The 18189-nt window shown below is 27.4% G+C and overlaps 1 protein-coding gene across 2 annotated transcripts; it reads right to left on the bottom strand.

The window, feature by feature from the left end:
* Positions 1-1603: 1603 nt before the first annotated feature.
* LOC109816045 (putative calcium-binding protein CML23) lies at positions 1604-13075 on the bottom strand. 2 transcript variants are annotated; one of them, XM_020380919.3, is made up of 2 exons: positions 12473-13075; positions 1604-1857 (listed from the first exon to the last, which is right to left on the bottom strand). In XM_020380919.3, exon 1 carries the CDS (start codon positions 12927-12929, stop codon positions 12507-12509), a length of 423 nt encoding a protein of 140 aa, XP_020236508.1. In that variant the 5' UTR covers positions 12930-13075; the 3' UTR covers positions 1604-1857; positions 12473-12506. The 2 variants fall into 2 exon arrangements, with proteins under 2 accessions (XP_020236508.1, XP_020236501.1); XM_020380912.3 differs by lacking the exon at positions 1604-1857 and adding an exon at positions 12198-12335 and having other exon boundaries at positions 12473-13074.
* Positions 13076-18189: the final 5114 nt, after the last annotated feature.

Below are 18189 nucleotides of genomic sequence, written 5' to 3'. Positions count from 1 at the left end.
TAAATATTGATTTATGAAATTATTTAGATTATTTAAAATTATAGAATATTAAATTTCATAAAAAGTAAAAAATTTGAAAAATTTTATATTTTATATTTGCTTATTTATAATTTTTTTTTCTTTTTTCCTCTTCATTTTTTCTTTCTTTTTTCTTCCTTCCAATTCTTCCTTCTTTCAACCCTCTTATACTACTAAAAAATTGTGAATTTCATTCAAATTTTCCTGCAAAAAGTTTTCGCAGGAGCTTTATGCATTTTTTTTTTGCAGATTTATTTATTATATGCTTTTCTTTTCCTACAAATATAAATCCACAACGAATTCTGATAGAAATCTCGGTAACTCTTGCCGATTTTCATGTAAATTTGAATTTGCAGAAAAATGTTAAATGGTTTTTAAAAAAAATACAAAATTTCACCGGAATTCATAGAAATCTTTTCTTATATACTTTCTTTTTAAAACAAATTTATACACTATTTTAAAATATTTACTAAATAATTCTTGCGGATTTTTCAAATAACACATTTAATTGAGCCATATAACAACTAAAATTATATTATATATAAATTAAAAAATATATGTCGAATGAAATATTTTATGATTCATTTTTAGATAAATGAAGAATTTGACTTATCAAAACAAATTAACTTATTTTAATTCATTTTTTAAGTGAGTTGTCTTAACTTTGACCATTTGTTTAATGTCCAAAACTTTTTGGCCGACCTATCACGAATTAGTTTGTTAAATAAGCTAATCCACTAACCTACTTAAATTAAAATAAAAAACTTCGATTTAAAATAAACTTTAATCTAAATAACCTCAAATCAAAAATAAAAAATTGTTAAATTAATCATAATACGTACAATATTAAACATAATTAAAAGGTGCACAACTTTAAATAATAATAAAAGAAAGTTTTTGTTATTACTTATTAGAGTGAATGTAAATCAGTTAGATGGATATTTTGGTCAATCACAAGTTCAACCTAAATGATTTGTATGAAAATGGATCTGTTAAATTTTTTGACTAATTATAATTTTTTTTATTCAACCCAACTCATTTTAAAATGTCTTGAATTGACCCATAAATTAAAATACACTTTGACAACTCTAATAAATGTGAACCACCAGGCCATCAGGATGGACAAAGACCATGGAGTAGAGATGTGCCAAGGTCAAAGGGGAATGCGACAACCACCTTAATTTGAGTATTCCAAAAGAGAAATAGGTACTGATGAGAGAAAGTGTAAAATAAAGAAGGTATGAAGAGAAATGGGTACTGATAAGAGTATCTTGATGGTAGTAAGAACAACCTTAATTAGAGTATTCCAAAAGAGTTAATAGCTTTTCTTAAGCTAACAACTTTTGTACTTGATCAGCACCAGCTCACTTCCATTATATATAACATCATGAAAGTCTATTTGAGCCAAAACCAACTCTCGAAATATATTATGGATTCAATTGGTTTGTGAACTCAACTATTCCGAAAATCAAATCTCTGGTCAAATTGCTTCCATACTTCCTAGAATATTGAGCAAGGATTGGATAGCTTTGCTATGCTTTCTAGATCTGAATGAATAAATAAATAAACACAAAACAAAAAAGAGTACATAACAAAATCTCTTGTATTTCATTAGATGCTTTGAATTTACAATCATAATATTGTGTCCCAGTTACATTACATATTATTCTAAAATAAAATGAAAATAATACCTAAACACAAAAACTAAATCTAGTGTCGTCTCACTTCAAATCAAATCAATGGAGAAGAACAATGTCGCAAGGAAGTGAAAGAGGGAACGCAGTCTCCTCCTCTTGCTCGAGGCTTAAATGATGAGTGTGACAACCATCCCAACAAAGACTTATAAATATATAAAAAAAAAAGTGTTAATAAATATAAAAAAGTACTAATAACATATTTTTCTAACACAATTTACATAATTTGTGATAAATAAAATAATACAAAAAAGTGTTAGTGATACACTTTTCTAACATATTATTTATTATGAATTAAAATTTATTAGGACATTCAAAATCATGAAATGGTCTACAGAATTTATAAATTTATAAATTTTAAAATATTTTAAATAATCGATGTAAAAAAAATAGAATCAATAGTAAAAAAAAAAAAAATTCTATCATGTCGAATTTTAATGTGATCACATCATTGGAAAGTTGTGTCTGTTTTTCTATTTTTGGGTATATATAAATTTTAATTTTAATACTTTTTTGGGTGAACGAATACAAATTTTAATATGACCCTATCTTTATTTAATTTATACGAAAAGAAAAACAGTTAATAGATGATCATATTTAGATAATATGTCCACGTAAAAATTCAATATGGGCGAAATCGTTCTTTTATTGCTAGAATTATATATATATATACAGTGACGGATCCACGTTGAGACCAGTGGGGCAAGTGTCCCCACTACTATTTCACACATACATAATTTTTATTTTAAAAAAATAATATTTTAAAAATAAAAATTATATTTTAATAAAATAAATATATATGTTTAAATTATTATATGTATAAAATATAGATTCGTAAAAGAGATTTATTTATTTGATGTTTGTCAAATTTTTGAAAAAGATTAATTCTCTTATGTGATAAAAAATACTCTTTAATAACGAATCAAATTTCTTAAAATATTTAATTATAATATATATATATATATATATATATATATATATATATCTTAATACTCACATATATAATATAATATATTAAAAATATTAATTTTTGATAAAATAAAATTTGTAGTATGCATGTTTACCTTTTGTGTTTTCTATTTATTGCATATATTGATTAAAAAAATCAAAATAAAAAAAAAATCGAAAGATTTATGTTCTATTTATAATTTTTATTATAAAATATATATTAAAATAAATTATCATCTGAAAATACGTATTAGATATTAAAAACATGTTTATATCATAAATAAATTAAACTTGATTTTATAAAATTTAACATATTTATTTTATATTTTTAATAGTGTTAAATTATTATAAAGTAAGTCTTTAGGATTGTAGTTCTAACTAAAAATTTAAAAAAATGTCTACAATAGATAAATAAGTCATACTTATGATATATATTTTTAGAAAAAATTTATGTTCAACCTTATTAAATTATAATAAAATTTAGTCTAACCTAATTTATTTTCATATTTACTTGTAATCGTAAATATAAAAACTTGTAAAAAATAATTATGATAATATATTTATGCTTTTAAAAGTTATATATGTAAAAATTTTAATACTGCAAATATATAAATAAGTATTGCCCCCACTATCTAAAATTTCTGGATCCGTCACTATATATATATATATATATATATATATATATATATATATATATATATATATATATATATAGGGAGCATATCAAGTGAGAGGAAATTTATTATGAGAGATGAGAGGGTTAAAATATAACCCTTAGATTAATTAAGTGTGAGAAAATTTGGAGTTTAATCAAGTGAAAGAAAATTAATCTAAGGGTTATATTTTAACCCTCTCATCTTTCATAATAAATTTCCTCTCACTTGATATGCTCCCTATATATATATATATATATGAGATTGATTTACATTATGAATGAGTTTGCTTAGATTAAATTTCAATTCTTTTTAATAACTTGAATTTTAATTAAATTTTAATGATTCAACTATTAAATTAAATATTTTTATTGTATAGATTAAGTTTATAAATTTTTAAGAAAATTAAAAATTATTTAATATTTTATTTTATTAATTTAAATTAATAAATAATTATAAAAATATTTTATACATAAATTTGAATTAAAAAAATGAAATATTAAATAGTTTTTAATTTTTTTTAAAAAATTTGCAAGTTTGATATATATATATATATAATTTCAAAATTGGTATGTATAATTTTAGAGTACAAACAAAGTATTGAGCCCAGTTTGTTCCTTCAATTACTAATATCTTTGCCTAAAAAAAAAACAATTTGTACAACCTATTACTAGAGACACAGTAATTACAATCCTCTCACATTTTATCTCAAAATTCTCGTTTACATTTATTTAGGGTTGTGAAAATACTAGAAACTTTAAAACTTAAAAAACAAGAAAATGAAAAAATCAGGGTAAATTACTTAATATAATTTATGAAGGATTATTTCTAATAAATAATATAAAAAAAAACAGAATAGTGTTTGATTTTAATAACAATGAAGAATTAATTATTTTCAACTAACCAAAAAGTACAAATTTAATTATATAATTGTTTAGTATACGCTTTATAATTTAATTTAAATATCAAATAAACATTAAAAATTAAAATTAGGATCCTTATAGTTTTAATAATTGCTGCATATATTTTGATTTTTTTACCATATATATTTGCATTTTTATCCTTTTCATTTGATCATATATATTTTGTATTTTTATCCTTTTCAATTGATAAATAAATCAAAATTTAAATATGTAGCACATTTAATTTAATTTTACAATTTAAAATTAAAGATGTTTCAGTTTTAAAATATTAGAAGTGATATGAATGTTCCTATTTGATAAACATTTATTTAATTATTTTCCCGTAACGTGACCGTCGATTAAACTTTAGTCCTAAATCTATAATTATAAACGCATCTGATGTACAACTCATACCGTATATTAAGGCAGGTAACAAATTTGAAACTAGAGTTGTCAAAGTGGACTATAGTCCGTGGATCAATCTGACTCACCTTGAAAACGGGTCAGGCTGGACCAAAAACATGATAAAATTTATGATGGGTCAAAAAATGTGACCCAGCCCACCCGGGTTAAACCCGTACTGAATGGACGGCCCACCTGACCCACTTACCAACTCATCAACTTAACTCACTAACAACTCACTTAACTATTTATTATTATATATGCATTATTTTAATAAGATATCATTTTTTTATAGATAAAGATAAAATCAATGTTAAACAATATGAAATTGTTATAAATTTATCTACCCAAACCTCCAATAAAATTTAATATTGATGAATAATCACTCTCATGAAAGAATTTTTATTTTTTTTGTTTTAATTTTTTTAAAGTTGTACACTTTTTAATTTAATTTTAATGTTGTATCCATGTTAGTTAGTTTGATAATTTTTACTTTAGATTATATATTATTTTATATTGAAATTTATTTTAAATTATAATTTATTTAAAAAAAATTAGGTGGGTTGGTGGGCAGCCTGTTTAACCCACCAACCCGTGGTGCGCCGGGCCGGGTTAGAAAAATTTGCATAATAAATTTGGTGGGTCGGGCCGAGTTGGCCCACTTAAAAAGCGGGTTGAGGTGGGCCAGGCCAAACGGGCTAGGCTGACCCGTTTTGACAGTCCTATTTGAAACTATTAGTAGACAAAAGAATTGATATTAGGTATCTACTTTTTCCGTGGCATTTACAACCTACAGTTTCAATAAAAGGATCGATCGTTAGCAAATTACAAAACAAATAATATTATATTAATTTAAATATATTTTTAATTTCTCAAATTTAATAATTTTTTTAAAATTAAAAATTTATACTTTTAATTCTCAAAATATAAAAAAATTATGTGTGAGACCCTGAGTTGTAGAGAGGAATTCTAGAGAGAATGACTCTGATCTGTGAGTTCTCATCTCTCGGTCTTCTTCTCTTTTCTTCTCTGACTTTTTTCTAAGTTGTGATGTTTGTGGTTCAGGTAGTGGAGAAGCTTGAATCAAAACTTTGAAGTCGTACAAAGTTGAGTTTTCTTCTTTTCCTCCTCGGTGTAGCTTGAAGATTCGGCTTTGTTTCGTCCGAGGTAAGGAAAGTTGAATTCTTGAGTTGTAATTAAAGTGTTGTATTGGTAGGATTGATTTTCCAGTAATAATGTAGATTAATTTGAGTAAGTTGAGGTGAAGATTTGGGGGTTTTCAGGTTGTCTTGGAGAATGAGATGATTTTGGAGTTGATTTGTGGTTGCATGTTTTTATTGGAGTTTTTCTGTTGATTATTGTTAATGCTGGTATGTTTGAGGATTGCATGTGTTGGATTTTACTTAGATTGCTGGTTATGATGAAAATTTTCGAAAATGGGTTGTTGGAGTTTGAATCTGCACCGAGTGGACATTCATCAAAGGCCTAAGTATCATAATCACACCAAGCATGAAGTTGGTCATGCTGGCATGAAGTGGGATTGGGGTCTTTGGGTGAATGGCGTTGGGTGTGGAGGAGGTGGCTTTGGACGTGATATCAATAAATGGAGTGTTGGGACCTCAACTAATATGGCGCCAAGTGTGAAACTTACCATGTCGGGCATGATTCTTTAGAGGAGTCTCTACCATACCTTAGTGCTGGGCAAGACACCTTGTGCTAGGCGTGAGAGGGCCCTGATGCCCTTGGGATTAATACATCAAGCGTGACACTTACCACGCCGGGCAAGATTCCCTTGAGGAGTCTTTGCCAAACCAGCGCCGGGCGATATTTTCTCCATGTTGGGCATGAGAAAGCTTAGAACTCTCTGATTGAGCTCCATTTCTCATTTCCCTCCCTCTCAACGTAACCTTCCTTCTCACTCTTTCCTTCCCATTCACTTGCCCTGTTCAGATTCTAAATTCCTTGGTGGCTGTAGGTGTTGATTAGAGGCATCCGGAGCTTTCCATTTCCAAGCTTTCTCTTTTTCTTCTCCTCCTCTTTCCTGGAAGCTCGAAATTCTTCTCCTCCTAGGTAAGGGAAGCTAGATTTCTTGTGGATTGGTTGAAATAAGTTTAGAAACTCAAAGGTTGTTTGATTCTTGGAGAATGATGGTCTGATTTGAAGAAAATTGCATTTTCGGGGTTTCGGGTAAAATGGTGAAAATTTGGGATTTTTAGGTGTTGATGGTTGCATGTTGAAAAAGAGTTGATTTTTGGGTTGTATGCTAAAAATGTGGTTCATTGAATGGATTCCATGTGTTTGAGCTGGTTGATTTTGCAAGTTTTGGGTGAAATTTTTGAAGTTTGAGGGTTGTTGTCCGTAATTGCGTTGGGCGTAGTTCTTGGCGTCAGGTGTGTAACCATCAGAGAGTTCCATTGGTCAAGCACGCCAGGCGCAAACTTATTTGCGCCGGGCGAGCTTGGGAATGGAAGTCCCTGGAAGGCTCATGCTAGGCGTGGGAGAACCGCGCTGGGCGTGATATCAGATAGGGACTCACAATTTTGGGGTACTGGCGTTGGGCGTGATTCAATCTCGCTGGGCGTCGAGACTCCATGGGGGTCTCTACCAAGGGTGGCGCCGGACACAATTAGAATTACGCCAAGCGTGAGACCTTGGGGAGGTCTCTGCCTTACTTGCGCCGAGCACGAGTTTGGTACGCCGAGCTTGTGAGACTCCTAGGAGTGTCTGCCTTCTATTTCGTTGAGCGCAATTAGAATTGCGCCAGGCGCGTAAGAGCTTTGGAGCTCTCTGGTTGGTCCAGGTCGGGCGCGAATTCTATTGCACCGGGCGCAGATGCATTCTTTTATGACTATGTTGATTTATGTTGTATGATGCTTATGCTGATGAATGTTGTTATGCCGAGCTGTGTTGTATGCTGCCTAAGCTGTTAATGTTGTTAAGTTGAGCGGTGCTGAGTGTTGAATATGCTGTTTAAAATAGTTGAGCTATGTTGTTGAATATGAGCTGTGTAGGCCGTAAGACTGAGCTGTTAATCACTAAGATTAGAGGAGATGTTTTTCAAAGTTGTTCATCCCTTTGTGTGGTGAGGAAGCTGTGGTGCTCTTAGAGCCCAAATTGTTGAAAACCCTCCTTGGGAAGCTGTTCCTTGGAGTGGTCACTATGTTGTTCTCCTCTAAGTACTTAGTTGGTCCCGTGTGTGGGCAACGTCGAGGCACACGTGTACAAAGCAACCACGATATAGGGGCCAGGTTGAGCTATACCGCTTACAAGCGACCAAATCGAGTTGAAATGCGTGACAATGCATAAGCTGTTAGATGTTGATTTTGTTGAATGATATGAGTTGTATGTGTGCAGTGTGTAGTGAAGCTAAGATGTAGATGTATGTTGTTGTGTGTTGTATGTAAAATTTGTTGAGATTGATGATGTGTTAAGTTGAAGCTACTATTAATTTCTTTATATGCTGATTCTTTTCACTAGCTTACATTTGCCTGTTTTCATGTGGGTTGGACTGCAATGATCATACTATGTATGTGAGCAGAGCATGGATATGTTGGAATGTAGTAGCAGGACTGCAATTGACAGATGGAGCTGATGTTTTGTTGTTTATGGCTACATAGTGTAGCTAGGCTGATATTTTTTGTATATTGACTTGTTGAGTCCCAGGCTAGACCTATGTATATATATATTTTATTTATATGTATACTCTATTTTGTGTGGTGTTGTTTGTTGTGGACGGCTAGGCGGGTCGTTACAAAGTACAACTCTGTTTTATGTTGTGGGAATACATGATATATTTTAATGTGAATATGAGTTGCATACATGTTGATTGAGTTGTTATAAAGTGTTGAATGTGTTGTGTGGTGGAGTTGTTTTGTAAGTTGCATGTTGTTTCATGTGTGAAATATTAATATGTTGTTGAAGCATGTTGAGATGATAGAGTTGTGAACTTGTAGTGATGGGTAGAGTTGATATATGAGTTGTTTTTGTTGAAAAACCGTATTGTTAAAAATGTGTTGTTGTGCTATGTTGATGAGATGTGTTGAACACTTAGGACTAGAGGAGATATTTTTGAAAATTATTTATCCCATTGTGTGGATTGAGTGTATTGTGATGCTCTAAGAACCCAATTTGCTGAAAACCTTCATTGGGAAGTTGTCCTTTGGAGTGAATGTCATGTTGTTCTCCTCTAAGACTTAGTTGGTACCTTGTGTGGACAAGGTCAATGCACATATGTATGAAACAACTACAGAATAGGGGTCAGGCGACCAAAAATTGAGTAAAGTATGAAGTTAGGAACTTAGTTCCTAACCGAGTATCGAAAAGTTATAGTATTTGGAGGATAGTCGGTAAGCTAATCCCATAAGAAGCTTAGTCAAGCTAACTAATGTCGTGATAGGCCTAAGCCCAGTTGTTATATCTTGATATAGTGTTATACTTCATTGTTTAAGTGGCGAAGTCTAAGAAACTAAGTTTTCATGTTGTGGATTGATATTCAATTTGTTGTTGATCTATCAACACCGAAAAAATCACTTGCATTTTTGATTCAGTAGGATCTAGCCACTTAAATTGCTCACCCTATGTTGTAGGAGATCTCCGAGTAAAAATGTGTGACGACACATAAAGATGATGTGTTGAACTGTGTTGATAGGTGTTGCTGTGTTGATTTAGTGTTGAACTGTGTTGATAGGTGTTGTTGTGTTGATTTAGTGTTGAAATGTGTTGAGATGTGTGTTATTCATATGTTGGTTGACTTGTGAAGAAATGAGTTGTTGTGTTGATTAAAAATTGCATTGTGTTGTGTGTTGTATGTTGTGATGTTAAGTTATAGAGTTGTTTAAGATGTGATGATGTTGTGATGATAGTAGAATGTTTAAAGAGGGTTCAAATGACACCGATGTAACTTTTACTAAGTATTACACCGATGTAACTCTATATTAAATGTGAATTTTATATATTCAACCGTTAGATTGAAAGTTCTTTACTCTTATATTATATATATACACAAAATTTTATATTAATCCAAGATATTTTGATACTTTATTCCTATAAAACAAAATTGAAGTAATATAAACATTTGAAAGTATAATCAAATATGAACACTTTGATTAGTTTCAAGTTATTGTTTAATTTTAATAAATTTTGATATAAACATATAAAGTGATATAAAATTATAATTCAATGATTGAATTTATAAAATTCACATTTAATATAAAGTTATTAAATGGTGTAATAATACTTGGTAAAAGTTATATATATATATATATATATATATATATATATGTGTGTGTGTGTTGCTTACCCTTTGCATGTTTAGGGTTTATGGGATTAGGATATGAATAGGCTAGAGCGTAGCAGCGAAGGCCACCAGTGGTGTAGGAGTTGAGTTTATTTTGTTTTGACTATCGAATGTGATGAATTTTTGTATAATTGTTTATAGTTATATATATTTATGTATATATTTACCTAATACTTATTTCTCTCTCTCTCTCTCTCTCTCTCTATATATATATATATATATATATATATATTAGATGATTGAGTTGTATTATGCAACATAATAATCATGATAGGTCGTTACATTATTTATCTCTCTTAATTTATTATTATTAGTTATGATATTAGTGACTACAATAATATATTTTTAAAATTACAAAAACTAAAAAAGTAGATTAAATTTGAAGCATTACGTTTTTATATCTTGAAGTCTAAAACAAGTTTTAAAAGTTTATTAATAAAAAATATATATACACACCAAATTTAATGAACTAAATACATAATTAAGCCTAATATATTTTATATTTTTCTTATTTTACATAATAAGAATACATTATTTTAATATGTTGTTCACATAAAATTTTGAACAAATTATACTAATGGCCTAATACAATCAAAATTCACATGATACATTTATCTTTTCCCCCTTACATTAACCTTCTATTAATGCACTCTAAGGCATTTTCTCATTCCATCTTTACCTAAGAAAAGTTATTGCAAAGCAAAACATATGGGTATAAGCGAGTCGGGTTAGATTGGGTTTAGATGAATCCATTATTTAATCCAATCAAAATTTAATGGATTGATCGGGTTTGTGCAATTTTTTTTTTTAAATTCAACCCGACTTGATCATGATCGAGATGAATATTTAATGGATTGAGTTAAGTCAAAATTTATTTATTTTTTGTTAAAATTTAAATATTAAAAATGTATGTAAATCATTTAATACATTACTGCAAATACAATGGATAAATTAAATTTTAAAATAAATTTATTAATTTGTTACATTATTATCAACTAAGAAAAACCAACATTTATTAATAAAAAATAAAATTTAATATAAATATATTATATTGTTACAATATTATCAACCTAAAATTTATTATTAAATAAGAGTAAAAGTAAGTATTATCATGAATAAATAATCATTCAAATACTATTATTATAATAATAATAGACTCATACAATGTCAAATTTTAATCAAGTTAGAGATTGAATTTAACCTAAATATTAAAAAAAAATCCAATATAAATTTACTGAGTTAGTTTGGATTAGTTCAATACCTGCTTACACCTCTAACCTCTAACAAAAACAGGTGAAGCGTTGTGTGAATTTTTAAGAAATTACAACAACAAAAAAGTGCAAACGAAATTTGCAAATTTGCTCTAAAGAGTTTCTCACTTCCAATTAGTAATTAGATAATATCTTGCATACGTTTTTTTTAAATGATTATCATAAAGATTAATTCATTTAATAATAATAAGAGGAGGAAGACAGCCAAATAAAAAGCATTCAAGCATTAGAAAAGAAAAAGGTAAAATTTGGACTTTTTCTAAGTTTCTGCATTCCCTCCTCCTTTACGCCTAAAGTTAATATAATTAGACAAGAAAGTATTTAGAAGGTGTGGACTAGAAACGCTGAAAAGATAAATACAAAATTTCATTACTCGTCATCCACTAGGGTCGCTACACTTAGAAAAGGAAATATATTAATTGTTATTATTAAATTTCCTAGTCTCTTGACTTCCAAACCCAACCCACCAAATTCAATTCAACACCGCGTTGAGCTCAGCAATCACCACCACCACCACTCCCTTCACATCAAATTCATCCACCCGACCCAAACCGCTCACGCGTTTTCCGTTCTCATTACCCACCACTTTTTTATTTTCCATCAATTGCAGATAAACAACAACGACCAATCATTTACAATATTTTATTCTACACGTTATACAAAATTAAAAACCACAAAACACAAAATCAACTCAAGACTGCCGTTATTTTTAATTACTCATTCTACCAAACTGAAACCTATGCATTACTCTTTCTGTTTCTGATACATCCAAAAACAAATTACAATGAATTTGGACGTTGCTCAGAAATTCTGTTAAGAAAAATAATGAAGAGTTTTTTGACCAATTATAATTAATACCTTTTTTGTTACGGGATTATTACCTATATTGATTTTATTTCTATGATTTACTGTAATCTGGGAATATGATGATACAACAATAATTTTTCGTGTTAGAAAACAAAAAAATATTGCAGAGCATGAAATTGAGAATTAGTTGTTGAATGACAATAGAATTAAGAAAAGCAATTACCACAAATTTTTCATGAGAGAAACAATAATTTTCATGATACAATTAGAAAATTAAGTCCTACAGATTCTTCTTCTTCTAATACTACTACTTCATTCTTGAATCTTCAGTCCTAACCTAACACCTAAAGCCAAACACATAGAAAATGTACAGAAGAAGTTAACACCTACGTTATGTGCATTTACAGTCGACTGTTATCTGCTTAATCCAAAGTCCAAACCCTAGCTAGAGAAAGCGTAAAGCCACATAAACGTAACGTACCTTCGAAGAATGGAAACGTTGATCTGATTGGAAGCTAAGAGCGAGCCATCATCTTCTTAAACTCCTCGAAGTTGACGTTGCCATCGCCGTCGGCGTCGACGTTGCTGATCATCTTGCGGCAGTCGCTGAGGGAGCACTTCTCGCCGAGCCTCCGGAGCACGTCGTGCAACTCCTTGGCGGAGATGAGGCCGTTCTTGTCGACGTCGTAGAGATCGAAGGCGTCGCGGAGCTCCTTGGAGTCGTCGTTTCCGGCGTCATTGCAATGGAAGTCGGCGAACTCCTTGAGGTCGATGAAACCGTCGCCGTTTTGGTCGAGCTCCTCCATCATGCGTTTGAGCTCGTCGTTCGTCGTTTTGGAGCCGAGCGTGACGAGCATGTCCTTGAGCTCGGCGATGGAGATCTTGCCGTCGCCGTTCTTGTCGAACTTGTTGAAGATCTGGCGCACCTCGTCGTCCATGGCGGTGGTGAGAGTGAGAAGCGAGGACTCTCCACTCTCTCTTCTCGTTAGGGTTCCAGGTTCTTGCGGTTATGTAGTGGCGCAAACTGAAACGCCTTTAATTCTTGGTTGGTGCATTTATAGTGCGCCGTTTGTTTCACGCGGTTTCTTGTTGCCGAACGCGTTCCTGGGAAACGTAAAAACGAGTTTTGAGTGTACTGGAAGAGAGGGCAACCATGACGTGACCGTTAGCCAGTAACAACCACACGCGTCTCCTGCTACACGTGTGGACCCACCACAAGATTGTTGCTGTAGAGATTTTTGGAAACAATTTTTCCATTATCATTATTATTACTAAGTGTCTTTAATAATTATATATAAATAAATATTAAAAATTATAAAATTTATTATTATTTACATTCAAGAATGTAAAATTAAAATATATATTTTTTATAATAAATATAAATATTTATTTTCAATTATTTAAAAACTAATTTTTAATTAATCTTTTTAAAATTAATGTGCTCTCGTCGTAAATAAAATTAAATCTATCTGCTTTAAAATCAATCATATAAATATTTTAATTAGCAAAAATATTAAATATAAATAAAATATATAATATCTTAAATCTTTTATTATATTTAGAGAAGATAAAAAAAGTCACGAAAAAAATGTTTATTTTCAAGAAATCATGAATGTAATTTAATACTATTTATTAGTCATTTAAAAAATTCAATAACGTGTAATTAATATCATTGCACGTGTCAATGAATGTACATTTAAAAATAGTGATATTTTAAGATACATGCCGAAGAATAAATAAAATATTTCTATATAAAAAAATTCTCATAAAATTGTGTAAAAATTAACATGCTTAATTGCAGATTATCTTGCCATTTTTTTAAAAAATAATTTTGCGAATTATGATATCTAAAAAAATTTATTTTGTATTTTATTATTTAACTTTTCAAAATTTATACATTTTTTCATTTAATTATGATATGATATATTATTTGTTGGCTATAGATGGTAAAGTAGACCATAAACCAACATGTTTTTTACTAAGCTATTAAATATTAGTATGACAAAGTAGATATTTTACTTTGTCCTATTTAATTCTTTAATTTTTTAAAATTAAATATTATTTTAATATTATATTAAGATTAAAATATATTTTTAGTTTTTCAAATTTTAAATGAATTTATCTTTAATTTCTCAAATTTAAAAATTAATTATTTTAGTTTTATAATTTCAAAAAAAATATTTTAAATTCTCAGATTTTTAATAATATATTTAAAAGTAATTGATTGAAATTATTATACGATATCAATTTAATTTAATATAAAATTTTCATTAACTCGAACACAAATGCTTGTCCACTTGCTTGCTGCCAGCTACAACAAAACAAAGGCCGTTGCAATTCATTTTAAATAAACAATCATTCATTGCCTTCGGTTATTTCATAGATATAAATGGAGACCTCTACTTACAACAATCATTAAATTATTCTTTTAATATTTTGAATTGCTATAACTTGTATAGATTGATTTATGAATCAATTTGATATATAAATATATAATTTGTATAATTAATTTTTATTTGTTGCTTTTTTTATGAATTTAAAGACTCTATGAGTATTTCTAAAAGTATTTATATATTATTCACCAATAAAATTCTCACAAATCAAACTCATATCTTTCTGAAATATAAATTATTTTTTTATCAATTTGATCAATCTTTGTTAATTCTTTGAAGTCATACTTTGTAATTATACAAAATGATAAAATAAATTATATTTTGTCTTTAAAAAAATTAAACAATTATTTTATTTAAAAATTATTAAGATTCATATAATTTAAACTAATTAATTAAATAAAATTGTTAACAAGTTTGAATTAAGTGAAATTTGAATTAGAATGAAATGTTTATATCAAACTCGAATTAAATTATAAGCTATATTAAATATTGTTAAGTCAAGACGAATTAAACTAAATTTAATTCAATTCAATTCATTTTTGACATTAATTATTATTATATATATATTTCATATACTTCTTTCATAACTAATAAAAAAAATTACTTTCAACTATCATAAAATTTCCTACTTTTTTTTATCTCATTCAATTTATTATCTCTTACACTTTTCTTTAAATTAAATTTTAATAATATTTTTTATGAAATTATTAGTAGTTAAAAATAATATTATATTATAATTTAAATTGTTTATTAAAAATATAATTTATAAAAGGATGTCCATGCCTGTTTAGTAGGAATGAATAAGTTAAATTAGAATTTGTTAGACTTGATTATGACTTAATTAAAAGTACATCGAAAGTATATGTTTGTATATTAGGTATTAATATATTTTTTGAACTTTGGAAGTTGGAACTCGTGAACAGCCATTTGAGTATTTTGTAAATGACAATACAAACATGCTCTTATATGTAAAGTATGATCTACAAATTTATTTAAGGACTTACTTTCTAATGATTTAAGAACAAGATACAAATGAAAATAAATATATTAGATTTTTGTAAGAAGAAATCTAACTTTTTTTTTTTCTGAAGAAACAAGTCTATTTTATTTATATATTATAAACATATTTTTAAGGTTAAGTTAAAGTGATCATTTATACAAGCATACTTTGCAATAAAATTTCTAATCGAATAAAAATTTCTTTCAATAAATTTATAAGTTTATTTTCTTTTAAGACAACATGCTTAATATTTAAAAAGATAAATAAATACATAATTTTAATATACTAATTTTTTTAATATAATAATAACAATAGATTTTTTTTTAATAAATAACAACAATTAAGCCTTTGCTTCATTTTTTATAAATATCTTCAAATTAAAATATAAATAAACTTAAATTATTTTTATGACAGAAAATATATCTATTTGAACAAATAAAAAAATAATGAATTTAATAATTATATACTATATATTTTATAAAATTTAATTAATTATTATAAATTAATTATATATAATGTGATTAAAGATAATGTAATTTTTTTCTAAACCTCCGCAAAAAAAGCATAGGACTACGACATAGCAGAGGTAAATTAGTCCTAAATTGGTGTTTGGATCATTGATAATAGTATCTCAATTTCATGATTTCAAATCCAAAATGAGGTTCGCATCAAGATCAAGCCATATATTTTATTTTTTGTGAGTACATCTTAGGCAGATGTTAAACACACATCCACTTTCATATAAACACACCCTCATTTTTTAAAAAAATATATAAAATATCTAAATTACCCTTTTAAAAAAAAATTTAATTCCTAAATTTATACCTCTCTTCTCCGCACCCCCCTTCCCCGCACCCCCACACCCCACACCCCTCTTCTTCCCAAAGTCTCTTTCCGCTCAATGTCACTAAGAGTAATATGAATATACTTTTACAGTCATTTTGAATAGAAAAAAAGGACTAGCCCCACCATAACTAGCATAAGAAAGGCTCTTTGCCGGTGAAGGATTTGACTCTGGTAAGTACCCTTTTTCACACACTTTTTTTTTTCTCTTTTAGTTTTCACATGCTACCAAAATAGGTGTAGTGAAAGAAAGGTAGGGGGTACATGTAAAAATTAAAAAAAAAAAGATGAAAGATATGAAATAAATTACTAAATTAAATATTATAGATGTAAAATTTAAAATTTAAAATTTAAAATAAAAAAATTAAGAATATTCTAAAATTTAATTATTTTTTTTAAAAAAGGAGGTGTACTTATAGAAAAAAAGAGGTGCATATATCACAAACCTACATCTTATGTTCCTAAAGTTGGGCTTCCTCGGACTCTAAGCCCACCTCGAAACAATTTCTTCCAAGTTTATGTTCTCCAACAAACTAAATATTTAATATATAATTAAATTTTATAATAAATTATATAAAAAATATATTATATTTTAAATATATAAATTATATTTAAAACATATAAATTATATTTTTCAACTTATAATAAATAATTTATATTGTAATTTAATATTATTTTTATTTTTTGATAATTTTTTAAATATTAAAATTGAATTTATAAAATAATTATAATAAATATAAATAAAAATAAATAAAAATTTTAAAATATTTCTAAAAATTCTCTTATCAAAGAAAGAATCTTAAAAACTCTCATATAAAATAGAAATTCATGTTTAATATGTAATATATATATATATATATATATATATATATATATATTTTACATATGTGTATATAGAAACAAGTAAAAAGATATATATATATATATATATATATATATATATATATATATTTTACATATGTGTATATAGAAACAAGTAAAAAGAAAAATTAACATAATTAAATAACACAACACATACGTTCATATTTTGTAGTTGATGTCAAAATTAAAAAGTGTTAACATACTTTTTTTTAGGGTATGTTCTTAATTTTTATGTCTAATCATTTACACTTTTTATGACATGTTCTTAATTTTTATATATGTGTTTATCATTTACTTTGTTTAGTAGTCTAGAAATAAGTAAGAAATGAGAGGGAAAGAGTGAAAATGAGAGAATAAAAATAAGTATATATGTTTGATATGTAAAAAATTAGAGAGATAAAAAATACAATTGAGAAGAAAATAGTAAAGAAAAAAAAAACTCATTTGAATAAGTCACACTTTCAATCCAATAAAAGAGCCATTTTCACGTATTGCTGTTTTTTTTTTCTTCAAATGAGCCACACACATTCATTCGTTTTCACATTTTTTATTTACACCTTCATGAAGTCACATTCGAATAACAAGAAGCATTCATTCGATTAATTTTATCACAATCGATTAATTTTTTTTAATTTAATTGATTAAAATAAAATATAATTATTAAATAATTAAATATTTTGTATTTTTATTCCTTTCTTAACTTTCTTATTTATTTTCTCTTTTTATTTTTATATAATTTATTTATCACTTTTTATTTTTTTATTTTTATTTTACTTATTTTTATCCTATGCTTTATTTATTTATATATATACTTTTTATTTTTCACCTATTTCTTTCCATCTTATCAAATATATATAATATTATTTCTCACTTATTTCTCATAAATTAAATAATCAAATCTTCATTTTATTTTTTCTTATTTTCATTCACTTATTTTTTTCTCTCTCTCTCTCTTATATATATATATATATATATATATATATATATATATATATATATTCTATTTCTCATTTATTTCTATATCAAAGCAAAAGCACTGTGTTACGCATATATAAAATTTGTTTTTGTATTAAAATATTTGATGTTTTTTTAACGGTTTTA

This window comes from Cajanus cajan, chromosome 9 (genome assembly GCF_000230855.2).
Source record: "Cajanus cajan strain Asha chromosome 9, NIPB_CcT2T_4, whole genome shotgun sequence".
Classification (NCBI taxonomy): domain Eukaryota; kingdom Viridiplantae; phylum Streptophyta; class Magnoliopsida; order Fabales; family Fabaceae; genus Cajanus; species Cajanus cajan.
Note: the sequence above shows the minus strand (reverse complement) of the source record. Positions and strands in the feature narration are given on the sequence as shown.

Excerpts from the sequence above, each read along its gene's own strand:
- LOC109816045 (XM_020380919.3), bottom strand. The coding sequence starts at position 12,929 with ATGGACGACGAGGTGCGCCAGATCTTCAACAAGTTCGACAAGAACGGC.